Source organism: Ammospiza caudacuta, chromosome 1, assembly GCF_027887145.1.
Source record: "Ammospiza caudacuta isolate bAmmCau1 chromosome 1, bAmmCau1.pri, whole genome shotgun sequence".
Classification (NCBI taxonomy): domain Eukaryota; kingdom Metazoa; phylum Chordata; class Aves; order Passeriformes; family Passerellidae; genus Ammospiza; species Ammospiza caudacuta.
Genome location: NC_080593.1, coordinates 21,760,559 through 21,787,892, shown reverse-complemented (window position 1 = coordinate 21,787,892; position 27,334 = coordinate 21,760,559). Strand labels below are relative to the sequence as shown.

The 27,334-nt window shown below is 38.9% G+C and overlaps 2 protein-coding genes across 7 annotated transcripts in view; both read right to left on the bottom strand.

The window, feature by feature from the left end:
- The window catches only part of ITGA8 (integrin subunit alpha 8), a 111,234-nt gene extending 101,255 nt beyond the window's left edge, over window positions 1-9,979 (bottom strand). The window contains exons 1-2 of the mRNA XM_058802064.1: window positions 9,764-9,979; window positions 9,518-9,642 (exon numbers count right to left, since the gene is read on the bottom strand). Coding sequence (XP_058658047.1) covers window positions 9,518-9,642; window positions 9,764-9,948 — 310 coding nt within the window. The 5' untranslated portion in view covers window positions 9,949-9,979. The remainder of the gene's footprint in view (window positions 1-9,517; window positions 9,643-9,763) is intronic.
- Window positions 9,980-15,747: 5,768 nt separating this feature from the next.
- The window catches only part of MINDY3 (MINDY lysine 48 deubiquitinase 3), a 45,366-nt gene continuing 33,779 nt past the window's right edge, over window positions 15,748-27,334 (bottom strand). For all 6 annotated transcript variants that reach the window (XM_058823667.1, XM_058823751.1, XM_058823497.1 and 3 more), the window contains exons 11-15: window positions 27,116-27,188; window positions 26,238-26,310; window positions 21,217-21,304; window positions 17,970-18,041; window positions 15,748-16,760 (exon numbers count right to left, since the gene is read on the bottom strand). In XM_058823667.1, coding sequence (XP_058679650.1) covers window positions 16,611-16,760; window positions 17,970-18,041; window positions 21,217-21,304; window positions 26,238-26,310; window positions 27,116-27,188 — 456 coding nt within the window. In that variant the 3' untranslated portion in view covers window positions 15,748-16,610. The remainder of the gene's footprint in view (window positions 16,761-17,969; window positions 18,042-21,216; window positions 21,305-26,237; window positions 26,311-27,115; window positions 27,189-27,334) is intronic.

Below are 27,334 nucleotides of genomic sequence, written 5' to 3'. Positions count from 1 at the left end.
TATTATCAATGTCCACAGATGGGGTCTTGATACAAACAGAACTTTTGAAGCTTGAAAATCAGCCATGACCAGCTTACAGCTGCCAGTGCAAGACCGGCTCTGAGGATACTCGTAGCCTGTATTCTAACTTAAAAGGAGCTTACATTTTCAATCAAAACAATATATTTGTCTATTGGCAAAGTACACCAACATTTGAAAAGAAATTAAATTTTAAAACTTGGACAACCATTTGCAGGATTTATCAAACTACAGCTGAATTTACCAATAAATCTGCAAGAACTGTACATACACACATGCACAATCCCACCTCATTTAGTAGCATGTGGTGTAGTAGGAATCCTTCGTCATGTGGCATGGGATTTTCATTATAAAATAATTTGGAAAATATCACAGAAACGTAAATTAACAAATAGGGTTTTTTCCCTCTAGATAAATCTCTTTTGATAGAAATTTTCTAATCAGTTTTGTTCAGCATCCTTGCTAGAGCTATGGAGTCATATTCCCAGTTTCTGAGGTTGTGCCTTAAAATACAGTTTAGTCTTTTGTATGTAACAACTAATCAGTATTTCAGAATGCTATAAAACCTCTACTGCTTTCCATGTATCTTTAGCAAAATGAAGCAACATACACAACTAACTTGTCTGAATACACCCAAACTGTCATTATTGTGCCTTGCTGCAATTGTCCATTCCTGAGCTAGTCACCCGCTTACATGTGAGGACATGATCTAAGCCACTTCTTTTCCTCCTAAACCAAAACTCTGAGGTCAGAAGAATCATGGCCTAAAAGTACCTAAAGTACCTTTTTTTTTTTAAACCAACTGTAAATAGCCCTGGATGACCATCTTAGATTAGACTCAGAAAAATGCCAATCCAGCTTAAAAAAAACTCAAATCTGTATATTTCTCAAAACATCATCTAAGCATTTCAAAAAGTAGCATATCTGTATCCTGACAAACCAATTTATGACAGGGAAATATCTCTCCTTGTGCTATTTATGGGCATCTGAGGCCCACAGGCCAAGTCTATACCGTACCTTACCCACAGCTGTATTTCTGTGAGGAGCAAACACTTGGTGGGAATTCAGGTTGCATTCCCATATCATCTTCTCTTCTGGAGGAGAGTGCCTGGCCCCTTTCAGGAAGGAGTCCAGGCTATCTTGTATCATGATATGTGACACTAATGCAGGAGTACAAGGCAGCAGCTGGGCTGGGCACACAGCGCCTGGGCTGCCCACAGAGAGGTCCAAGGAGTGCCTGAGTACAGCTGGATTGCCTCAGAGCCAGCCCAGGAGCTGCTCCAGACAGTCTCAGTTTGCTTGAGATGCAGCTCTGGAGTCACTCATATAATAATACTGCCTAAGACTGCACTGCAGACTAAGGCCCAGACAACCAGGAGTATGCAAAGAGCAGAGAGATTTATAAATATATATTTAGGTATGAGAACATCCTTAAATTGCATTTCAGCAAACCCAAAGCACCTCATTCTCTACTGCAGGAGCCGTGACTCTTATACATGGTACTGCCCTGCAATCCAGCTTCAGAAGCAGCTCTGAAGATACAGAAGCATGATGATGAAAACCAGCATTCCTTCACTCAGTTTTTTAGCTGAGGTACCTATGGGCTACCAAATGGAAAAATAAACAAGTCCCTTACTTTGCCAAAACAGTAATTGGACAAATAGAAAAATTTGAGTTTGGACAGCAAAAAGCAAACCCATGTTAAGAGCAATAGCACAGATTCACTTGTAGGAATTAAAGTCTGAATCTAGAGCAGGTGTTAGACATTTACACACATTAGAGTAAATTGGTGTTTTCTATGGGAATTGGTCTCCTCTCAGTCACTAAGCACATCATAAACAGCTTAATAGGCATGAATCAAACATTTCCCTTACCAATATATATTTTTATACTATTTAATACCTGCATAAGAGATGCATGGGCAAATACTGGTAATTACTTAGTGTGGTTCATTCAGCTCTTGAAAACTTTAAATAAAAAATGCAGCATCTTTCATAATTTAAAAATACTCAAATGAACAAAAGCAAATCAAAGTGGTGATCATTCAAAGCTTGGACTCCATGATCTCAGAGGTGTTTCCCAACCTAAATGATTCTGTGATTCTGTGAAAATATTTAATCAAACATAACACAGGAAAACAATGCTTCTAGTCAAAGCAAAATACCTGACTATGTAATACACCTGCAGCTCTTTCACATAAATTTTCACCATTCTGGAATTTTGAAAAGTATTATGTCTAAATGCTCTGGGTCTATTTGTCTGTATGTCCTGGAAAAACACCGATGTTCATTAACCAGGCATCTGCAACAGGTTGAGCTACAATCTGCCCTCAGATGTGCCTACATCCATCATGGAAAATCTCTTTCAAATACCTGTTTTGATATATCTCTGTATGTATCTATGCACATCCATACATCCATCATATAAAAACATAGTTAAAATATAGTACATGGATTTAATATATTTGTACATGATTATATATACACAGAGTAGAGGTGAACAATTACCTAAATCTATCCATATTTGTATAAAATGTGAATACAAATGTATAAAACAAACAAATATCTCTAGAAATTTATACAGGTAAAGGAAAGTGAATATCCCTGACATGGAGATAAGACTTAGAATGTTATGTACAGTTTTCAGATATCACTGCTTGCAGGTGTTTGGCCAAAAGAAGACAAAGCAAAGGATGATCTACTTGTGTTCCATCCAGTGTTCAATAGGTAGAGGGAAGAGAGTGCCAAACTCCCATGTGAGGTATGCAGCAAAAGGAAAAGGGGCAACAAGACACAAGTTGCAGCAGGGGAATTTCTGAATAAGTCTTAAGCACTAGAAGAGATTCCCCAGAGAGGCTGTGGCTCTCTCCCTCTGGGGTGATTTCAGAAGCTGGCTACAAAAGGCTCTGAGCAACCTCAGTGAACTCTGAAAGCAGCTCTGCTGCATCTTTAGTGTTCTGGCTTACAGAATGGAAGAGGGAGAAGGAAGGGTCCTGGCAAACTTGCTCCCATCTTCTAGAAGTGAGGGAAACAAGGGAATCTTGACAATCCTACCACCATATCACTACTCTTATGGTAGTGATGATACTATTAGATAATACCACCTGTTACAAAGCAAAGGTAACTCAGTAACTTTCACAGCATCATTGATATTAGACCCTCCCCAGAGAGACTGAATTCAAATCACAGCTAAATACTCAGTATGATCTAGGCCACTAAACCAAACATTGTTTTGAATTAATGCTGGGGGAAAAAAAGGGACTCCAAAGTTGAGGGAGAGTGAGGGTATGCAAAACAGTGTCATGATAAGAAGAGTTGCTTCTATATTTAGATTTATCTGGTTCTGCAACAATATAGTTTATATCTGGTTTTTACTGCAGCTTAGCTGCTATTCTTATGAGTCATTTTAATTTAATAGATCATATCTAGAGAGCTTTACTTGGACATTCCACGAATCAAAAAAAACAAAAAGAAATCAGCAAACCCAGTAGGATTTTTTCCCTAAATACAATCTGATCAAAAACAAATTAAGACCTCAGTGCTTGAACTAACATAGCTAAGAGTATTTTTTCTTTTCTTTAGATAGGGTTGAGACTTACAAAAGAAACTTATGAGAGTCTATTATAAATCAGAATGCTACAAGTGAACCATGACGTTCCAGATAAGGTCTTACTGGCAGAGTGGACTTAAGTGTGTCAACAATTAAAAGTACAACAAAGTTCTCTCTCAGCAATTTCTCTTGAGATACAAATTCTGTTTTAAAACAGGATTCTAGATTTTCCCCAGAATCTTACTATCTCCACAGCTAATGATTTTTTCATGTAACTAAAGCTCTCAAGTCCCACAATACATCTTCTCCTTATATAGTACCTGGGTTCTGTTACAATCAGCTCAACTGCTGGCCAGATTAGCTCATGTTTTTTATCATGAGCGTGCTGGGCCAGAACTGATTTACATCCCCCTTCCCTGCTCCTCTTCAGAGGCTGTTCAGATTTTTTCCAGCTAGTTTAGAAAAATACAACCTATTATAGTAAAACTGGCAGAGTTAACTGACAGCAAACAAAACACCCCAGTGTGTTCCAGAAACTTAAGGGAAGGGGTATCTGAAATTCTGCCTTCAGGACCTAATTTAAAATACAAGAACTTGATGCAGCCATAAGTATTATAATTAAAAGTGACCTCAATAATGAGTTTCCAAAATCTGAACTATTAGCTTTTTACCAGATTTCAAATGCAATAGTGCACTTTAGGGGATATTTAAATCTGCTTCTGGCTGCAAGATGTTTTGAATGATTCAGAAGTTGCCTAGTTAATCAAGAGAGGAGAAATTTTTCTTGATATTGCTCTCCTGCTACCTCTCCTGGCAGCTGAATGGAAGAGCACACAGTTGTAACAAGGAATTGGTAATTCTACCTCAGTGTTAAGGCAAAAATAGTCATTGTAAACCCATTTCATACAGAAGAAACTGAAAAGAAGTTAGCTTTGTGTAGGCAAGAGAGGAAAGACAGACCACAAGCCTTTAATATGATCCAACGCTTGTTTCCCTGTCCTCTCATTGAGTTTCACAGCCTTACACTGCAATGCAACCAGACAACTTCACAAAGTAGGGAAACAAGGGAGAAGAGTCACTGCCCTTCAGTCTATATTTCCTGGGGTAAGGGGATACTAAAAGCCCTTCCATTATACTTTATCTCAGCTCCTGCTGCAATGGAGCAGGTTAAAGCACACATTGTGCTTTCAGGGGGAGTGCTTTGAGCTTCTTCCCAGAGCCTTGACCCTGGCACAGAGATCTAGGGAGCTTTAAAGAAGTGCAAACACAGGACTGCAGAGTCAGTTCTGTATCAACAGCAGGAAACACAGAGAGTTCCTGCAAAAGCCCCTTCTTGGCTGCAGGCCATATCACTGGCCAACCCATATGGGAATGTCTGGTTACATGATTTGCTTATGGATGGGTCAGCTCAAATCCTACATGACAAAATTTCATCCTCCTTCCCTCCTTTTCCTCTCTCTTGCCTGTCAGGAATGCTATTTCATCAATAGGATTAATTATTGCAAGTAAATAACCTCATTGCTTTGGAAATCTCTGGGTTAGCCACATGAAAAGCAGAGATAGGTGACCTGAGAAATTAGTAACCATCTGGGACAAGTTCCTCTAGAGCAATTTCAGTTGGGTGATGTGGCTTTTTGGAATGGGTTGCAGATACTTCTGCACCTCAATAAACCCCAATTAAGCCATCTTCTCAGCAGGGTAGTTTAGCCCCCATACATTTCCACATTTACACAGGTTATGCAGCTGCCCGTAGCACTCAGACCATCCTGGCCATTCTAACAGTTCATGCAAGTGCCACGGAGATGGTTTCAGCAGCAGTCTTGTTTTGAGTATCATTCCTAGTAGTAAGGAGCCCAGTCTGTGTTTGACATGTTGAACATGGCACTCAACAGTAGTCATTCATTTTTAAAGGTTTTTTGCATCTTTCACTGGGAATACATTATGTACTCCCTCAGCTGATCTTTGCCTCTGAGGAAAAATAAGAAGGAGTAAGGGGGCATCATAAACCATAAAGACTTTTCTTCTGTCATTTAAAACTTGCATGATGCAAAAAATAAAGTTTAATACAGAGTGCCACAGTCTGTGTGGTAAGAGGGAGGTTACTGCACCTTGCCAGCGACTGGGTGCATCCCTTGCAGTGTCATATCCCTGATCCACTGGGAAACACTGCAGTTATCTCCCACCAGTGTCAGGATGTCAGATTTAGGTCTGGCACTCATGTTCTCCCTTTGGGGCTCTATGGCTCAGGATATAGAATGACATTTTTTAAAATAACACTTCAGTTATTTTAAAAATAAAAATATATTACTCACATAACTAAATAAACAAATCCCTTCAACCAAACAGCCTTCGCAGAACCAAAAATCATCCTGTTTAAACACTGAACATCATAAAATTAACCCAAGCAAGACTAAGTTTTTAACTAAGGTGTCTGTCAGTTACTTGGTTCCCTCATATCACCTCTTGAACAAATGCCCCCTCTGTCTAAGGCAACAAATAGTTTAGAAATTCAACAGATTGGTTTTTTCTTCTTTCCCTTTCCTGACTCATGAGCCTGTCATTGCCTCTTAACAAGCCTTAAATGTTGGTGGACAGGGATTTTGTTCCTTTTTAGTTAACAAGCCATTCACTAAACACCTAAACTGTAAAATACATGATAACCATAAATCAGTACAAAGTAACTCCACACCATGATATCTGAAAATGTCCAGAATCTTGACTTAACGCCATCACACAATACTAGTCAATGTCCTCACTGTTTTCATTCAGCAGGACTGAGATAGTAACAATGTAAATACAAATAACATGAAAGCATTTGCAGACAAAGGAATCTCACTTGAAATTAGCTGTTCTATTTTTGTGGAAACAGAAATAATCTGTGCAGTTACATGAGTCTTACCAATTAGATGTCCACTTAAGGTATTTGTTTGTGGCAGTAAAAGTCCAAACGATCCAAGTGCACACACTGCATGTTTCCTCCTCAAGGGCAAAACATGACTTGCATTGAATGCAACACTGCTGAGCTCCATTTGTGTATCCAGTCCTCAAGAAGAAGATATGAGTCCTCATGCTCATATGGAATTTAAGCCACTGTCTTTCAACCTCTTGGATTTGTTCATCTCATGACTTTTTATGTCATAGTGAAAGTTATAGTTTCTGTGACCTGAAGCAATTTCACATATTGAATTTAGGGTATAGTATATGAGTCTGTCTGACTTTGACAATTTTTTTTAGAATTTAGAAGTCCTCCCCATTGAATTTTTGAGGCTGAAAAATGGGGATTTATCAAATTCTTTATCCACATGTTGGTTCAACACTGCCTTTCTTCCCAGTTCCTTCCAGTTCCACTCAGTTTATACTTCTGAACTTAATTAAGAATGCTCCAAATTATTCAGTAGTTTTGTTTTTTTATTGTTTTTTGCTTAGCTAATCTAACTGAAAGAGATATTATTTAGTTAGAGTCAAGAAGACAATATTGAAAAATTGAAGCATTGCACAAAAATGCATCAAAATGAAATTTTTCAGCTCTGAAGCAGCCTCTATAGTTCTTCTGTTTTGTTTCAGAAAACATTCTCAAAGCTTTACAAGATTTTTAAAGATCTCCTACAAGGCATGAAACATTAATCTTCAATATTAAAGCTGCTACAACTGAACTTCTAGTCTTCTAACAACTTTTGAGTGTTTCTGTTTTGGAAGAAAGAATAATCTTGTGGTAAAGGCACTGGAAGCAGAAGAAAAAGCTCCCTAGTCAGTTACCAGTGTCATCATCAACTTTTTGTATGATCTTTGACAACCCAGACTAACTTCTCTCTGTTTCTTAGAATAAATATTAAAAATGGGAACAGCAACATTTCTGAGTGATGTTGTAGGAGAGGGCATAATGAGTACAAGATGTCTGTACAGGAGCCATGAACTGAAAACACCCCACATATTTACCAAGGACTATCTAAGCCCCAGTAGGTATGACATAGCTAAAGGCTTCAAAAGAAACTTTGTGGACAGACTATTTGAAATAGCTTCACCTAGGACAGAGCTCATGTGGACTACTCTGCTGGGGGCAATAGTGGAAAAGAAGGAAAACTTGATCCTGTAAATAATGGGTTTGGGAGAGAAAAAAGAGATGGGTAATATACATCCAGAAATCAGCAGGAGTCATCTAAAGCCTATTGGAGATGGACTTTCTGTTGCTGGCAGTGAAGAACAGGGTGTGGTACAAGCCATGCAAACCTTCTTCCCGGGGTCCTTGTGTAGAGGACATTGCTGAATTGTGCAAAATGACACCTTTACTGCCTTGGGACTGGAATTCAAGAGCCAGGGACAGCACTGCTAAACCTGCCTGTGCTGCCATCCCTGCCACAAGGACAGTGCATCTCTGCCCACACCACAGCTGCTCTCTGGCTTAACTTCAGCTGCCTGCAAGCCAGAATTCTATCCAGAGGACACAACCAGCTCAGGAAGATTGAATGCAGCACCCTTTGGAGATTCCAAACTGAACAGGTGTGTGATACAGTCCAAAGCCTTACTGATATACTTACTCACAGTGTGTTTGTGTCTTTATTCAAAACCTAGTATCTGCAAAAAGACATCACTGTGAAGAGTATGGAGCTGTCCCAAGTTTCCTACAGGAAAGTCAGATGTCCTTCTAGGTTTCATCACTAGATTTTCATAAATTTTTCAAAACTCCCTTTCAGAAATGTGATGGAATTTCATTTGTTCTGTAAGTTTTCTATTCAAACTTGAAATTATTTTTTATAGATAATACATTCTGATTTTGTTACATGTACTGTCTAACCATAGATGGGAAATACATTAATATTTCCTCTGTTTCTTGTTTTTATTTTAAATATGTATACTCAGAACATATCACAATTAAAATAATATATGCATACTGTCTATATACATTTCCATTTACATATATAACCAGATGCTGTACATAGTTTTACCTGCCCCAGCAGCCAGATACACACACATGAACTACCACTTACTCAGTTTTGAGGAATGCTCACTCAGCATGATGGGAAAGTCATCCTGATCAGTATTCCTAGACACTAACACAGTAACAGTATGTTGGTGGCTGGAGATGGGAGGAGTAAAGAACAGCACTGCTTATTTGCTACAGTTAAGTGAGCTCTTCTAATCTGACTTCTTTCAGAAAACAAACAAACAAAGAAAAAGAATTGTATCGCGTTCACATTTCAATAAATCACAAATATTAAGATTAAATATAACCTTAAGAATAATAACTTTCGCTTAATGGTCAAACTGTCAAGGTCTGCCTAAATAAAGGAAGCAGTTTTAAAGTCTCTGCAAACACTAGGTTTAAATTATTTTCAAAACCTATAAAGAGACAACAGAAAACATAAACAGCTTGAATTGTTTAAAACTTGTGTTCCCTCTAATTAAATAAGAAACATCTGTCTTGGGATTTTGGAAGTGGATATAATCTATCCACATTGTGCCTAAATCGGTCTAGCTTCAGTATTCTGAAACAAAATTCTTGCTTTCTGAATAGAATTAAATAAGCATGCTACATGAGGCACTTCATCCATCTGAACAGCCAGAAATCCCCTCGTTGAAAATAACAGCAAACACTAGAAATCCTGTTATTTCTGTGGTTCAGAGAAGTGTGAGACAAGGCTTTTGGGGCTTTGCCTTCTGAACATGCAAAAGTATTTTCAAAAGCAGGAATCTGCCACAAATATCTTTCAGCAGAGAGGGAGAAGAAGGGAAAAAAAAAGGCAGTTATTAAGATCAACTACTGATCCCGGAGGTCAAAATCCTGTTATTTCTCTGGGGACCATTAAACCCTTCCCTGCAGGAGCACATGCATTCAGGCTCCCAGGAGCGGGTTTCTATCCGAGGGCAGACACTCGGATCAAAGCCCAAGTACAGGACGGCGGAGGAGCCGAGGGGTCCCGGGCAGAGCACCGCGGGACAGCCGCGCACTCACTGGTGTTGTCGAAGGGGATCTGCCGGCACCGGGCGCCGGGCCAGGCGCAGTAGTACACCGCTCCTCCTTCCACGATGTCCGGCTGCGAGGTGTTGGCTTTGGGGGCTCCCACCAGGACACTGACCCTGCGAAACACACCGGGAGGTCACCGGGGCCATCGATCGGGACAGGCGGGCGATGGGCGCTGTCACCCCCGTGCCGCCTTCCCTCAGCGATCCGGCCCCGCCGCCCCGGCGCGGCACTCACGTGCTGGGGTCGGGGATGTAGAAGTCCACCGAGTAGCCGAAGTAGCTGCCCGGGGGCCCGCTGTACACCGTCAGCTTCTCCTCGTCCAGGTTGAAAGCCACCAGCGCCGGCGCCCAGAGCAGCGCTGACAGGAGGAGCAGGGGGCGCTGCCAGCGGCGGGGCCGCCCGCAGCTGAGGGGCAGCATCCTCGCCGCCTCCACGGCTGGCTGCCGCTGGCACAGCGGAGCGCAGTGGTGCGGCGGCCGTGCGGAGCGGAGCGGGGCGAAGAGGTGCGGCGGCCGTGCGGTGCTGTGCGGTGCAGAGCAGGGTGGAGAGGTGCGGAGCGGAGCGGCGCGGTCCGGCTGCCGCCGTGCGCGGGCGGGGGGCGGCGCGGGAGGCTCGGCCCCGCTCGGTCCCGCTCGCCCCCCGGGGGACGCGCTCTCGGGCGCCCCCTGGCGGCGCACGGCCGGCGGCCGGGCAGCGCTGCCCTCACCGCGGTGCCCGCGGGGCTGCGGAAAGCGAGCGCCGGGAATTCCGCCGGGAATCTGCGGCAAACGCCGGCGAAGCCGGACACCCCGCGACTGCCCAGCGGCTGTGGGGCGGTCGTGTTCACGGGGGGAGATGCCGGAGTGTGGGCTGGTGGTTTCGAGTTGAACTTCTCTCGGCTTCCATAATTTTCAAGGGTTTGAACTGAAGAGCCTGATACTTGGAAATCTCTTTTAGGAAACTGAAGTGCATTGAAAAAATGTAAACCTCCCTCAGATTGTTATTTGGTTGCTCGGCATGGCCGTTATTAAATAGAAACCAAAAAACCCCAGCAACGAGAAAAACTTCTAACCACGGGAAAGACGCAGAGCCGGGCACAGAGTTCAGAAGGCTTCAGGGCTCGAAGCTGCGATTCCGCTGTTGCTCTCCAGGTTTCCCCGTGAGTGCCTGGCTACGCGGAGCCCTCCTGAACTGAGGGGGGCACCTCGCACTGGCTCCGAGCAGAGCCTTCAGCACAGCTCCGTGCAGGCGCAGGTCGTGCCGCTTTGCCCACAGAAATAACCTATTGAACGGGGCACAGAAAGGAACGGTGCTTTTAGAAAGCTCCTCTGGTAATTTCTTCGCAAAAGTAATTTAAAAGGATGGGGCTGTATAACTCCTGTCTTGAGCTGCTCTGCCCCTGCAAGCTCCACAGCAGAGTTTCACTTGGTTTTGTTAAGAACGTATAGAAGAACCTGGCTGTCTTAAATGCTCTACTCACCTACAAAGCTGTGTGCCATCACATTCACATCTTGAGGGGACAGCATTATCAACATTTTTTTTCTGGCCAACGCAAAGGTAGGAAGAAAAGGAGAAACATTTTATTTTCCATGTAATGAGCTCAGTGACAACAAGGAAAGAGAATTGTTTTTCAGCATTTATAAGGCAGATGTGTCCAAACAGAATCAGAGAAAGATCAAAATAATAAAAAATCCATTTATAAATATGCTACATTAGATCTACCTATGAAAGCAGTTGAGAGCAGTTTGTTTTGTTGTGAGGTTCCAGTTACTTTACTTTTGTGTTTGTTTTATTTTAAGTGCTTTATGGCAGGATTATTCAGATAAGACTGACATTCCTTTTCACAAAAATGGAACTGTGTATTTATTTCCAGCATTAACTGTGTGACCCTTAGCTGTCCCCACAGGCTTGTAATATCCCTTAATTCTGCCTGCCTTGTATTTATGCCAAATTTATTTGGTAAATAGTGAAACACCATTGACAATATTGTATTATTTTGCATTGTACAAGTTTCTCTTACAGCTCTAAGCACCAGTAATAAATTTAGAAGTGAGGTACTTCTGAATGACTTTAGGATTAACACCTGCTCTTAAAAGTCATGCAGTTTTAAGGCAATTGAATGCGTTTAGAATTTGTGTTACCTTATGCTAAACAATGATGATAATAATGATGATGATGATAATAATGCTCCTTTTTAGCATAGCAATCAGTTCCAAGGCTGAGTGTCACAAATGTAGTTTCTGGGGCTCAGAGAACTGCTCAGACTGCAGCCCAGAGCAGTGGCACTCAGAAGTGAGAAGGCAGCACATTCTGGTGCTGTAGCCACTTTTACTGATCCATCCAAAACAGTTAAAATTCAGTAATTAGCACAGTTTGATAGGTGAGTGTTCACACAAATGAAGCTGAAGAGACATAAGGCACAGGCAGTTCTCACGTACCTGCCTTTCAGTTAGAAACAAATGCCACCTAACCTGGTTGTTTTGAGTAAGTTTTAAAAAGTAAATAAGTGCTTCAAATGGCTACCAGTGCTAAAACCCGTAGGAAGGCAGGGCAGCATGAAAAGAAGGAACTCTCTTTCAAGATCCTTTTACCCCCAAAGTGTTAACCTACAGCAGTCCCCGCATTACTCTTTTCCTTTTTTTTTTTTTCCTCTCTATAAAGTAGAGACATATGCATGCAGGATATTCCAAATTAATTCAAAGAGATAAACAATTTATGTTTCTAAGAATTTGCAGTGTTTCGCTAAACAAGCTGGACCTGTTCTGATCACTAGAAGCTTATTTCACATCTTGCTTTCCTTGGACTTCAGCAATATTTGGAGTTTGCACACTGATCTGCACTGCATAAGAGGTAAGCAGCTCCCCCAGTTGCTAGTAGACTGAAGCTTGCACTTCAGCATACCTGTGGTCTGATACATCAATTCCTTTGAATACCTAACTAAAAAGTCTTAATAGGCTCTAGAACCACACCTGGAGCCAGGACAGAGGGCTTTCATAAGAACATCTAGCCAAGAGTCTAAAATCATTATCTACCTTACAGAATAAATGGAAGGTCAGATGTGGGATTAAGCAATTTATGAAAAAAATATAAGATTCATGGTGTGAATTTCTATAGCTAATATTATGTGCAGTTAGTGATGTTAGTATGTCATTATGGTGTTTCCAGTCTTAAAAATAGATGACTAATCTTCTGTGGAAAGATTTGCTGAGGCAAAACTTAAATATTAATATTTTTGTAGGAGGGTCCATTATCACAGCTTTAATGTTATTTATGCTATTATTTAGAGGAACAAGTATTTCAAAGAATTGTATGGGCTTTGAGCATAAATCTTATCAAAATTAGTGATAGTTTTACTGTTAAATCTTTTCAAAATATGGTGGTACAGAAGCTGAAATGTCCAATTCCTATAGAAAACCTACCTTTCAATTGTTTCCTAGTTTTGTTTCTGTAGGCCAGAAGCCTTCTCCTGAACTGTAGCTGGAGTAACTACATAGACAGTGTTTTTGTGTTGCAAGAGGATAAAATGAGGATGTGACCATGCATTGCAAAGAGAGTGAGTTTGAATCCAGGATGACATGATGACAAAAGATGTTCAGCATTCCTCTTTGAACCTTACCTTTGGGAACATTGTCCAAGTTAAAAATCTTAGCAAAAGTAATTCCTACATGAAAAGTGTTAAAGCTAATTTTGTATTGAGTAGATTAAATCAGTCTATCAATCACATATAGTCCACAGAAAAATCAGTTTATTTTCAAGAGATCCTGTGGAAATACTGATTTTTCATTAGTTACAGGTATTAACCACACAAAATCAATGTAAAAGGGAGTCTAATGGGCCAATTTCCCATGCTGGTGAAAGCAGAGACTTTGTGTGAGATCCCAAAGGACAGGATGCTGCAGAGGAAGATGGGGATGAAGTGTTCCTTCCCACTGCACCTCTGGCTGTCTCCAGCAGCAGAGCTGCAGCACAGGGAAGCTGCAGGTGCTCTCCAGAACATGCTGGATGTTTTGTGCTGAGCAGCCTTGCTTGCAAAGCAGGAGAATCCAGAGTAGCTGTCCACAGCCTGACTGCAGATACTCATCATCTGGGGTGGACAGCAAATGAGTGTGCTGCACTAAGGGAGGTTCTTGTTTCTGCATGGGAACTGATGTATAGACACAGCCATTCCTCTCGCCCAATGGATTTTGACTCCCACACTTTCCTGCTCCATCAAGACCCATCTTGGGCTTCTTTAACCTAAACTCATCCACACAAGAACTGAAGAGATAAGAGAAAGCATATACATGAACCAGATAAGCATAAATTGTAACTGTCTGAAGGAACAGAACTTAACAAAAGCATCCAAAAACCCAAAATGCCCAGCCTGTACTTAAGTGATTCACTGTCTCAAAGGGCCCTTTGCCTATTGAAACAGTATCCTATTCTAACAAGGATATTTTAATTTGGGTTTGTACTGGCTGCTTACCTTTAAATAGTTCAGACTTCAACAAAGCAAATATGGATTTGGTAGCTGTTAGCCTTCAAATATAACTCATGAAGCACTGGAAGTAGTCTTTCCATTATTTACTTAGATAACTTTTTTGGAGCTGCCTGACTGTGAACCCCAGTATACACAATGACGTGGGAATAATTTCTTTTACCATTTACCCAGCAGCAGACCCCTTTCTCTCCCCCATCACTTTTTTATGAAAGTTAATTTAGAGCAAAAAGACACCAACATGTATCTTCTGTCTCAAAGGGTTTTGAGACATGGGAAGGAAAGCCCAGTTTTCCAGACCAACTGTCCAACATCATGCTAACTGCACCATGTTTCCAGCTAGGATAGTAGTTGTCTCCCAGAAGATACTGACCTTTCCTTTGCAATTAAAATTGAACGATTCTGCAATACATAAAACCCCCTAGAGTATTAATCAAAATGTCATTTACTTGCATATTTAGCTCACGCACTTTCTTACAGTTAGCATTATCAATTTGCTCTGGTTACTTACAGCATGCATTTAATCCCATAGAGTGCTCTGATTTCACTGACTAGGTCTCAATTTGCAAACTGTAATATATATATACACACACACATAGGCAGCACTTAGAGCAGAACAACCTTTATATGGGTTTCTAGATATTTTTCTGTGAAAGCAAATCAAATGTAGCAAACATTAATGTCCTGCATTTTAAGTCGGCCATCTAAATAACCACTTTGTTTTAGGGGACAAAAAGCAAATTTCCATGCAGGCAGAATCTCTCCCATTGTGCTCATGGTAGAAGGAAGGCCAGAGAGCTTCACCTGGCTGAGGCTCTCAGATGAGCTGCCTGAATGCCATAAATCACTGCTAGTTAGCCTCTGTATCCAAAAATAAGTGAAATAAACCAGAATCCAGGCCTTTAACAGCTAGGCAGTATGAAGAAAAGAGGATACAGGAATGAGGGTTCTTTTATCACACCATCATCAGCTAAATGTCTCTAGAGTACAGCAGAAGTTTCTAATCCAGACTAATGCTTAAAGACAGATCTCTCATGAGTGGAGCTTCTAGTTGTTTTTTTTTTTTTTCCTGTGAGATAGAACATAAATTTTTTGAGAGTGGGCTAGAAAAATAAATGCACATTTTAACAGATTCAAGCTATGATTCAGTGCAAAATCTGGAGTGAGACACTCTAGTACAAGCCAAGGACAGACACCAAAATTCAAGAGAAAAAGCAAGAAAAGTGAATTTTCCCCTTCCAAGGTGTCAGTGGAAGTCTAAAGACATTTATCTTAAATGTGTAAAACCAGCTGAAACGAGTACCTATCAAGCTTGAGCATTTTTTGAAAAATAAAATTCCATACTTGACAAGGACATTCTCCTTATTTATCTATATTTTTCAGCAGTAATACCACTGTTGCACAAGTTTTTAATGTCAAGCCTACACTGCAAGACAGAATACTTGCATTCTAAATAAAGTGAGTCCAATTAAGGAATCTTTTCAAATCATTGTAATCTGCAAAGGATTTTTTTTTTCAGAAAAAGAAATCTAACAAAAATACTCTTTTAATACTAAGATACTCTGCTGTCAGTCTGCAATAAGGAACAGTCATGGTAATTCCAGAAGTTAGGAAATTACCTTTTGGTGTTGCCTTTTTCTCCCCCAAGATGCATTCAACTTTAAAGTTGACCTTTATTTATAAAATTTCTAAACCTGTGGTTCCTTTTCATCAACTCAGAGAAGCAGCAAACAAGTCCAAGTAAATCAAACTTTAAATAATATATGATTCAAGGAAAAGATTTTATTTTAGGGCTAAGAAGTTGATAATAAATAAAGGAATATAATAATGTAATAACAGATGTTCTCATGCACTTAACACATACAGTAATGCTGGCTTACACTGCTGTTTGGACAAATTAAGAAGAGGTATTTGGCAATATTGTAAGTTTTGAATAGTTTAAAGATTATAGAACAAGAAATTTTGCTGTTTTTACATTTCCTTTATACAAATTCAAATAAATATTAATATATCTATGTTTTCATCAGATTTTCTGTTCACTTTTAACATGCCCAATAACTAAGCCACAGTAATATACAACTGCCAAGAAAGAGTATTTAAGAATTATACTTATTCCTAAAAATGTATCTTCTTTATGTCACATTGTGCAAGCTCTTTAGGTAAAATTAGATTTTAGGAAAAACTGCAGAAAATTTAAACTCATTAAAACATACCCAGTGCAAAGGCCAGTCTAGTCCACACATTATGGTACTGTAATGTAAGCCAATATAATTTAAATAATAAAACATGCCTATATGATTCTGAGAAAGCTGAATATGTTTTATGTTTAAAGATCTGACATCTAATATGCAGATTCTGCAATATCAGAATTTTTCAAATCTTCATGAGATGGCAAAATAATGGTAAGACTTTGTAAGTAGGCTTTTTGTTTTAGGATAACTCACATTAACAGTACTACAGTGGCCAAAAAAGACAAACTATTATAATAGAAATCAATCTGATTAAAAAATTAAATATTCCAATTAACACTGAAAAAGTGTTTGTAATCATTATTTACAATTCCTCAGTGATACCAGTGTATAACTCCACACAGTGAGCTCCAGTTTGGTGTTGCTCCTGGCCAGCTCAGTTCAGGGAAGGGGATCGGTCCGTGCTCCAGAGCAGCTCTATGTACGGCCACTTGGTCTGCAAGCAGCGCTTCACCGGGGTGTCGTCCGTCTGCAGCATGGGCTCCTCAAAGCCCATCACAACTGCTGTGCCCTCCACATACATCACCTGGCAAAGCAAACCCAACTCTGTCAGCCTGCTCAAGAACTGAGAGGTGAGATGATCATTTTCACCAGGCCAGGAGAGGACTGGTTATGATACAAATCTATCGGTGATATTTTTGCCTGATGTCCAGGAGAAATGACGAGGAGGACTCCATGGATATCAGAAGGCTAATTAATTACTTTATTACACTACAGCTAAACTTAATCTGCACAAGCACCAACTGCACAGAATCTCATGACTGTCAGCCAACAGTCCCAACACACTCACAGGGATCCAATTGGCCAATGAATCAAAACACTCTCAGCAGAATCCAATTACCAACTCCCTTCAGGTAAACAATCTTCCACAATGCACTTGTGAACAACAAGAGGAGCAGTGAATGAGATAAGAATTGTTTTGATCATTCTTTTCTCTGCTTCTCTCAAGTTCAGAGAATGTGAATCCCACACACATCAAATCTGTGAAGTTTTACATACTTCCTTTTTTAATGAAATGGAAGTATGAAATTGAAAAACCCTCATCTTTGAATGCTTCTGCTTACATTTTGGGGTATGGAACCGCTGGAGATTTCACAGGGCTAATTTTAAGGACTTAATTAAAAGCTATTCCAAAGACTGAGCAGGTAAATTTTCTGGAAGAACTCTTACTTAAGTCCTTCTTGCTCCTTATGTCTCTTAATGTCTTACAATCTTTTACTCTAAATTCTCCTTCAGGAACCTAGAAGCAGTCATATTATGTCTGGTACACCCCTTTTTCAAGAATGCTGAAAATGAAACAGGTCATCTTTGTTTCCTCAGTAAATGGCTGAAAAAAAAATACTCATTTTTTTATGTGAGCATGTACTACTAAAAAAATTCACAAAAAATTCTAAACAACCTAAATTAGATGTTGAGTTACTTCTAGAAGTTGCACTTTATGTGTGTTACATCTTCAGTGTCCCTTGCAGTTCAGACCCCCCCTTATGACATGTAGGTGTGAGAAGTGCTCTTTCCAAAATGCAGAGTTTCAGAGATGTGGTCTGGCCAAGCAGTCCAGTATAGCTCAAATATGATTAGGAGCACAAAGAAATTTCCAATTCAAAATGTATAATTTTGCAAGAAAATAATCAAAATAATAGTTTTATAAAAAGTCTCCTTCAAGGTAGAGTATTTTGCCTTTAACTATATTCAGTTTTGCTTTGTGACTTTATTAGGGCTTAATTGTAAATCTTACCTTTTCATTATAATTAGATTGCTTCAGTCCATTGTAATGGTAAACAGTGAATGACTCTGAAACCCTGGAGTCCTAATAGAAAGAAGACAGTTAATTTCATGTGGCATCCATTGTGCCTTGATTCTCTTCTCTTTACAACTAGACAGATGCGTTCAACCAGTAAGACTTGAGAAAACTGTTAAAAAGTGCCATTTCTTTTAGGTGACAAAACCTTCATTTCACCTTTCTTATCAGAAATAAAAGCACAGTTCTCAGTAAATTAATGAGTAATGCCCCCAAGAGCAAGCCATGATTTTCTGTGTTCAGCTGGACAATCTGACGTACAACTTCAGCACTGACTTTGGAGAAGCCATCCTGATTTTTAATGTCAGACACCTTATGCAGTAGTCACATGCATGTTTATTTATGATGGTTTGGACAGCACAAAGTTTTTTACTAAGGACCAGATCCAATCTCCAGCCCTCCCTGTGAGAGCTAAAAAGCTCATAGACTCCCATGCCTGCCTAACCACACTAATTTTGAAGACACTGGTTCTGCCAAGGTCCAACAGCAAAGCTACTGGCTCTGGTGATCTTTACCATTCCAGGTGTTTAATTGCTGTAGTCCTAAGAGGACTGAAAGCTTTGGATTCACTGAACCAGGAAACACAAATAAGTGTAGTATCAGTTCTTTCATGCCTACTGGACCAGGCTCCAAACAAAAGCTTATCCCTTTTTTGAGCATGGAAGTAAAGGCTGGAATGAGAATAAATCTGCTCAGGTTACAGTACATCCATCAGAATATAAAACCCTCATTCATTTTTCTGCTCTTGAATGATTCACAAACTCTATCTTTCTATGGGTCTCTCATAGCCATCCAGGCTATTCAGTGGAGTGAGGGTGGTGAAAAGGAAGGTAAGAGGTAACTCTGCTTACAGAAGTTGCTTTACAGAGATAAATAAAATTAAGCCTTCCTGGGATGGAACCAGGACACATTCATTTCCCTGAGGAAGTAATGCTCACCCAGAAGGGAAAAAAATGCTGTTTCCTAGTTCCTGTGCCATGGAAGTTAAGAATTTTGTGCAGTTATTGTTTCCAAAAAAAAAAAAGAGCTAGCATGGAATTCAGGAATCCACCTCTCCAGGTGACTGCCCTAAGTAGTAAGGAGTCTTTGAATAATTAGCTGAATAGCTTTGAATAATTTTTTCTAAGCCAACAGCTTTCAGAAGGAAAGCTGAGATACCTCTCTGCTTTTGAGATGGGAGTTGAGTACTTTTTAGGAGAGTAAGAATGGGAGTTTGAATATTCTCAGCAAAGGAATCTAATCTGAATCTCTTGAGCCCTAGCTAGATGTTCAAATATTAAAATCAGCAATTCCAACCACCACTGGTATCTGCTATTTCCTCACAGTATTTGAAAGAAAGACTTTCAAAGATATTCATCATCATTTCTGCAGAATTTCACTTTCAGAAAGAATTCTGAGCAAGGTGTCAGTATGGGTAAGGGCTACGGCTACCTGATGCACAGAGTACAGACAGATTGATCAAATGGATACTGGCAGGTTCCAGTCTATAACATGCTGATTGCTCAAACAGCAGCCATAAGGCAGTAGCAATTCCCATGTTTTTTACTGGAGCCAGTGAAGGTTTAACAGGACAGGAAAAACTGAGTGGTGGGGAATCACATACAGCAGGGAATTAGCACTTGACAGACAGGCATTGACTCAAGGGCTCCAACTTTAACAGGAGGCAGAGTTCCTCCACCAAGGTGACCAAGATAGGGTTCTGCCCATGACTGCACTGTGCTTTGTTCTCCAGCCTCCCTTCTTCAGTCACTGATGCCCTTATGACAGGCATGAGAGGCAGCAGCCCCATACAATGGCTCTTGTCTCCTCCACCTCCCTATGGCCCATGGTACTTGACAGCTTAGGCACAGCCAATTATGGAGGATGTTCTTTGGCATTCTGAACTTCATTCTAAGCATCTGGGGCCTAAAATGAAGCAGTGGAGTCTTCTAGATTTGCAAATGTATTATAATTGTAAGAAATAAATTATATTCAATTGTACATATATTTCCACTTCTATTTGTATAAACAAATGAAAGGAAGAAGAAACAGTTGGCAAAAATACAATGTGGATGTAATTCTAAAAGGCCAGAGAAAATGAGCACTAACTCCTCCTTCTCTTTCCTCCAAATGATGAAAGCCTCTGGATGATATGATATATTCAGTCCCTACCATCTTTGGCAGTGCATTTCCAGTGTCTTCTGACTGACTAGAATGTTTCATAGTACAGAATGTTATACCCAGTGCTGCACAATCCTAACAAAAAGAATCTTGCTAAAGGGACTTAAACCTATCAGTTTCACTTTTCCTTGATTGTAAAAAGTAAGCCACATAGCTTCAGTGACACATTAAGCTAAAAAGCTTTTAAAGAAGTACTCCTCTCAGCCCTTCTCCTTCTTCCACCAGCCTTTTCTTCTGCCTCAGGTAAACCTGCTCATTTTTGCCAATACAAGGATGTGCATGGCCATGGAACAAGCCCTACACACATGTAAATAGAGCTCTTACCCAGACCAGCTTCCTGTTCTGGTTTACCACAAATCTGTTTAAAGAGGCTCCTGGTGGCAGGGAGGCAGTGCGAGAGCAGGAAAATGTGATCCAAGGCAAAGGGGAAAGAGGACAGCAGTGCTAAGTTAACACCTGCCTCTCACTAGTGGTGCAGTCTTAAAGAATGTATGCAACAGACTGAGAGTTTGAAAATAATTTTCCAATACCCTAACTTCCACATAAGTTAAATCTAAGTCCATCATGAATTTTTTGTTAAACTGTCAAAAACTTTAATTATCAAGAAATGTACATAAAAGTAGTCTTAAATATGTTTGCAACCTTTTCCCATTTGCAAGCAACCTTTTTAATACTGATAAAACCAGTATGGTCATTTATTCTCAGAAAAAACAAACTCAGAAGAACTTTCTGAGTAAGGAAACAATTCAATGTCATACTCAAAATGATTATATATTTTCTGAAGTTAAATTTAGAACAATGGAGTTTCCTTCCAGTCTAAAGGTGACAAAATCATGGACATGTTATAGAAAACAGAAGTCTACCTTTTTGTGGTGGAATACAGAAGTTATCTGATGATCAGCTGAGTTGAATGAATGCAATATTTATTAAAATTTACTCTTGTGATATTCATGGAAGTTTTCAACGAATCTCAAAGCCAAACAGAATAGACAAAGCTCTGCAGCAATGAATATATATTGATTACCTGCTCAGGGAAAAATTCTTGCAGAAAGGGACCCAGTAGTATGATGCCCAGTCCTTCTGGGTCTAATTTGGTCTTCATGAGGTTTACACTAAGATAAAAACATTGAATATAAAAGTATGAGTAAGACACTTTTATTCTTGCATGACTAAGTTATGCCGTGCTACCACAGTACTGACTGCCAAGTATAGCAATACTATTCTATTTTTAATCTTAAGTGACAACTGCACCAGAATGGCATGCAAGTTGCCAAAACATGGTTATTTTTAAGTAAAAGTAATCTGTTATTTTAAATTAAATAAGTGATAATTCTGAAGGACCACCATATTTGGTAAAATAATTTGAAAGCCGTATAATCTAAAACCAGGTTTACAGCCCAAAAGGCATTTTGCTGTCTTGTAAGCATTCTTTAAAGATACAAAACCCAGCCATCTTTGAAATATAGCTCTGTCACTGCCAAACAACCTGTTTTTAAACAGAGATTTGAAAACCTTCCAAGATTTTCTAAGTACGCTGAAATAAAATTAAATTTAACAGATACATTTCTTATTTACATCACATACTCGGTATCAAAGAAGCCAGAACCAACAAACAATAGAAATACTAACAATACTAATCTGGAAGCCTTACTGCATGACTACAGTCTAATTTCAGGTCGCTGCAAACAAAGGTCAATTGTAAGACTATATATCTATTTAAGCAGTATATTTCTACAGGCAGCAGATTGGATCTATTGCATCTACCTAGCCCTGTGCTCGAGTTACAAGCTGTACCGTCCACAGGAACGTCCTCATTGGGTCAAACCAACAGAGCGCCTGGCCCAGAATCCTGCTCCTGACACTGCTCAGTGGTGGGTGCTCACAACAGAGAACAACAGGGCACAAACACATCCTGAGTTTACCCTCCCCTTTCCAGCAGTCTGCTGCTCAAAGACATCTTCAGTGACAGCCAGTATCTAAAACACAAAGATATATATTTTTCTTTCCATGCATGTGCCTAAATGGCTTTGAATCCACCTACATTTCTGCTCTTAATAAACTCCACTCAAAAAATACAAATTAGACTATGGGTTGTGCGAATAAGTGTCTTCTCTGTCACCTAATTCAGTTTGATGATACCTCATTTTTGTATTGTGTAAAGCAATTAATAGTCATTCCCTATTTACTGTGTCAGTGGTTGTCTATCTTTTTCAGATCAAACAGTTCCAACCTAGCTTTTCCTTGCACTAATGGCATTCTGGATCTTTAATTAGCCCTGTTGGTAGCTTTCTATAATATTCTTTTCCCAAGAAGGAGTGAAACATCAGGCATTTATACAATGGCATAACTCCTATGAATCCCACTCCATGTGTCTGGCTATCACTATGAGTTTAAATTTCAAGATCTGTTTCCTGACTAGTAATATCTAGTTCACAGACCCACAGTGTGAAATCAGCATTGCTTTATCCCCTGAGGAACCAATCTACATTTACTTTATTGGCACTTCTCTGTTTCCATAACCTCTAGTAACTTCTGCCGCTCTTACACACTTTTTTTTAACATCTCAAACACATTTTTATCAGCAACATTCATACAAATCCCTACTGTCAAATCCTGCTGATAAAATAACAAAATTCACATAGTTAATACAAATTCCTGTAAAATCCCTTTAATTATCTCCCTCTATAAGGAAAAAGTGACATTTTTATTCCTTGATCAATTCTTTATCTATGAAAAATGTTCCTTCCTATTCCATGTTTATACATGAAACATTTACATGTCAATTTTCTCTAGACTGGCCTTCAAATCTTTTCTAAGTCCTATTGCTCATTTGTCACCTTTCTCATTCCTGTACTCTTTGGTACAGCACAGTTCACAGTGGCAGGTAACCTAAAAGAGTTCAGCAATGTCAGTCTGATGTTTCTTCAGGACTTTGCATTGTTTTACTTATTTTGACACTTCAGAATGCTAACTATTCTGACCACCCATCCAAAGGCTTAAGTGTGGAACCACTCTTTGATCTTCTCCAGTGATGAGGAGAACTGCCCCCTACCATCTTCTCTGGTGAATATGAAGAACTCACTGCACTTTTCCACTTGACTTTGAATACTTTTAAAACATTGGGAATCATCTATCAGAACTACAAACCTCTTGCAGGCCCCTTAGCACTGATGGGCTCAGAAGAATACTACTAGTTTTTGTTTTATAACTTTACTTATTAGTCTACAGATTTTAACTCTGCTTTATGTTGTATTTACATTTAACATTCCATAAATACAGATTCTTCCAATTTTTTTAGTGTACACACTACATTTTCCTTTCAGACGACACACTCAGTTTCTCATAGATGTCTCTTTTACTACTTAGGCCTTTAACCAACACCCAGGTCTCTTTTGTTGGGAGCTGTGAGCAGAAGGTGTAGTTTCCAAGGTCTTTTTGGTTGTTGCACAAAAGCATTTTGTCTTTTTCGCTACCACTTATGTTTCTTCATCTTTACTCCTTTCTTGGTCCTAACATAGAACTAGTAGTAAGTTATTTGAATTCTTTTTGTTTCTCTCTTAACACACAGAGGATGTATTATGCAAATCTGAAGAGAGTGGCTTCATTAAGGTCCTTGGGAGAAGAATTTTAAAATTCATAACACTGAATGTGGTATCCTAAAAACAATGCTAATTTATTATTTTTTTAAAAAATCTCTACTTAAGTGAAACCACGACTGAGAACTTGTAAGATATTGGACTTCAATCCTTCTATTCCTCATTCTCACTGCTCTCAAAGTACAAAATTTTGGCTATGTCAGTGGCTGCTTGAAACTTGCCCAAATTCTTGAAATGCTGCAGCAGAGTTGCAAAAACATTGTGTTTGCAAACAGAACCATAACAGATTATTTTAAAAATGCACTTAAAATTATGTAATAAAATTAAAGCAAGGTATGTACTCAGTAAAGAAATACAAGAACTGTTTAAAAATACAGCACCATGTAAGTTTTTAAATATAGCCACTGTACAAAATTCAATCAGTTAAGCAGAAGGGTAGATTTAATAAACTTGGATTGTGCTGTGTTTCAAGTGAGGTTTTTTCCTTCAGCAAATCATTAACACCTTTCACTATTACTGGTACCACAGCAGAGCTACTGAAATTGTGATTGTGTTTCAGTCTCCTCAGTGCAAAGCTTGGCACCTGAACTCCAGAGATTCCCAGTGTTGGGGCAATGGCCTTTGTACTGGTATTGCTGAGAAGTGTGTGGGAACAAAAGCCTCCGCTACTGGTCAAATAGAGAGCATAAAATGTTTTAAGCAAGCTAAATCTACATTGACAGATGTGTTTTAATCAGTGCCCTAAAGGGCATCAAATGGTTTTTAGAAACAGGCAAAACAAATGAGACAGGTGTGTTCTCAGATACATTTATTAAAACACTAAAAAATTTTACTAAAAACACATGCAATGACATTCAGTACTGGCTAAGTCACCTTGCTAATTCATGTCTGCTCTACAGTTTTCCCCTCTACAGTTCTACAATTCTAATCAGGTCTGATCTTTATACATTCTGAGATTCTGAGAAACTTAAAGCCTTGGATTAGATAATCAAATCATTAAAAAATACATTTGGAAGCAAGGCCTTTAATTTTACTTAAGAACAAACAAACAAAAAACAAGCAAAAAAGCCTGTATGGAGTTTGAAATACATTATTTATACTTGTGTTCCACACCAAAAAGACAGAACATCTAGAGCCCAAACAGAGTAGGTTCTCAAGATAATAGCAATAGGCATATATTTATTTAAGAGGAGATGATTTAAGACTGCATATTCCATGTTTTGATCATGGCTTTTCAATGCAGCAGGTCTTCTGACTGGCTCTTTGTACATCAATTTATATTTTATATTCTATGCAAATAAAATATGACAGGGCTATGCCCCAAATGCCCTGAGAGAAAAACAACCAAATGGGAAAACCACTGAACGAAGAGAGGATTTTTCTGCAGAGACAGTAGAACAAAAAATTGAGAAAGTAGAACAAAAAGGTGAAAGCCATCTTCTCAGACCTATTAAACAATGGCTTTGTTTCTTTCCTCTCCTTGTAAAAAAAAGTCTTTTGCAAATTTCACCACTTATTGTTGTAATATGAATGTGAGCCTTTTGTCTTGCACTTTCTTTTGGTTTGGGTATCTCTTTACTTCAATTTTTACTCCTCTCCTCCAGAGAACAACTCAGTAAACTTCATCATAAATTACACTATAAACATTTGAAAGGACACAAAATAGGCTCAACCACACTTCAGATGGCTCTGGTAAGTAAACTCACAGTCTCCACAGTCATTCCAGTTTTGACCCAACTGAACTAGACCAAATGTTTACAAGAGAGCAGAAGCAACTTTTGGAGCAGTAAAAAAGTGCATGTGCTTGGCTCTCCTTTCTGGGTTAAGCAATTAGTCACAAAACATGGTAAGTTTTGACATTGAGGGTTAACTGCTGTCACTTAATATTAGTTTTATCTGTCCGTATTAGAGCTAAAACATTTAACTCCAACCCTGGGAATCAATGTGTTATTTCTGAAAATAAATGGCAATTATAAGCACTACTAGGTCCTGAGTGCTGGTGGAAACAAAACTGTAACTGAAGCAGTTTCAGCTTCCAACTCAGCAGAAAGATCCTGGTAATCCAGACTTCCCTCTGAATATCTTGACTGTTTAGCTCTTCTGACACACCATTTCACCTACATTAATATATAAAAATATAATCCTGACTGTCTCCTGAATATATAGTAATGCAGTAGGTTTGAAGTTTTTTTTTCTTCTAGTTATTACTACCAAAGTTAGAGACATTTTCATTTTAATTCCTTCCCTTAAATTTCAAGCTTAACATTTGAAAATAACACTCTGTGCCCAGAATGAAAAAAATCCAAACTAGGAAAAAAAATCCAAAACCAAAATCAATCCAAAATTTTTATACATATGTGGTAAACGGAATCAAGAAAAAAAAAGCCTTAAATGATAATTAATGGCATTAACTGATACTTCTGTAGTATTTAAATTTTATTATACTTACTATTCAGGATCTGAAACAAGGTCCAGAGCCTTCATTACATCTTCTAACAGTGTGTCAGGTATAAACCCATTATCTGAAGAAGTAGCAAAGTTTCTTGTGAGAAAAAGAAACAAAATGCTTTCCAGCACAAATCTCACTTAAAAATACAAACTTATCTTTACATGTAAAATTTGCAAGCAAATTTTGGTGTTCTAGAAGGAAAGGAGTTATCAAATGCTTTTCTGGCACTTAAAAAAAAAATAAAAATAAAAGTGCAATACAGAAACTGGATTTATTACTCATAAACTTTGAATTCTTAGCAAGTATTAAGCATCTATCTTTGTATAGAGTTCTCCATGACATACCTTGGGATAATAACTGCACCATTTTTCCCTCTTGATCAGTTAAAATAGTACCTCAATGCTAGACATTCTCTGTTTTCCAAAACATAAGAAAATTTCCATGTATGCCGCATACACTCAAGAACAAAATCTCATGAAGAATGAATCATATCAGATCAGTTGTTTAATGAAAATTTAATATAGGAGAAATAAATTTTATTTAAGCTTTATGTTAACTACAAAGAACGTAACAAGGTTAAAAAATGTCTTTTTTAAAAACTCTACTTCCTATTGCACAAATTCCCTTACTGCAGAATTCTCCAGTAATTTCTTCATAGAATTATGGAATGTTTTGAGTGAGAAGGGACCTTAAAGATCACCTAGTTCCAACCTGCCTGTTGTGGACCTGGAGACCTTCCAGTAGACCAGGGTGCTCAATGTCACTTGTAGATTGACTCCTGCACTGAAAATTTCTTAAGGACCAGACATTTCATTCCTCTCTTAAAGAGTACATTTCTACTAAAAAAATCTTATTTCAGCACAAAGTACAGCGCTTACCCTCAGGGTCATATGTCTGAAAAACTCTTCTTGCTTGTTCTGAAGGTGCCTCAGGAGCAACAAGGGCCATGTCCTATGGAGGTGAAAAAAAAAAAAAACACTAAGAAAACTTACAAAACATTCTTACTTCAGATATAGATTACTGAGAAAATATTTAGCCATACCACACCCAGTTGGAACCTAAATTAATGAAAATTTCAATCCAAAGAAGAAAAGTTA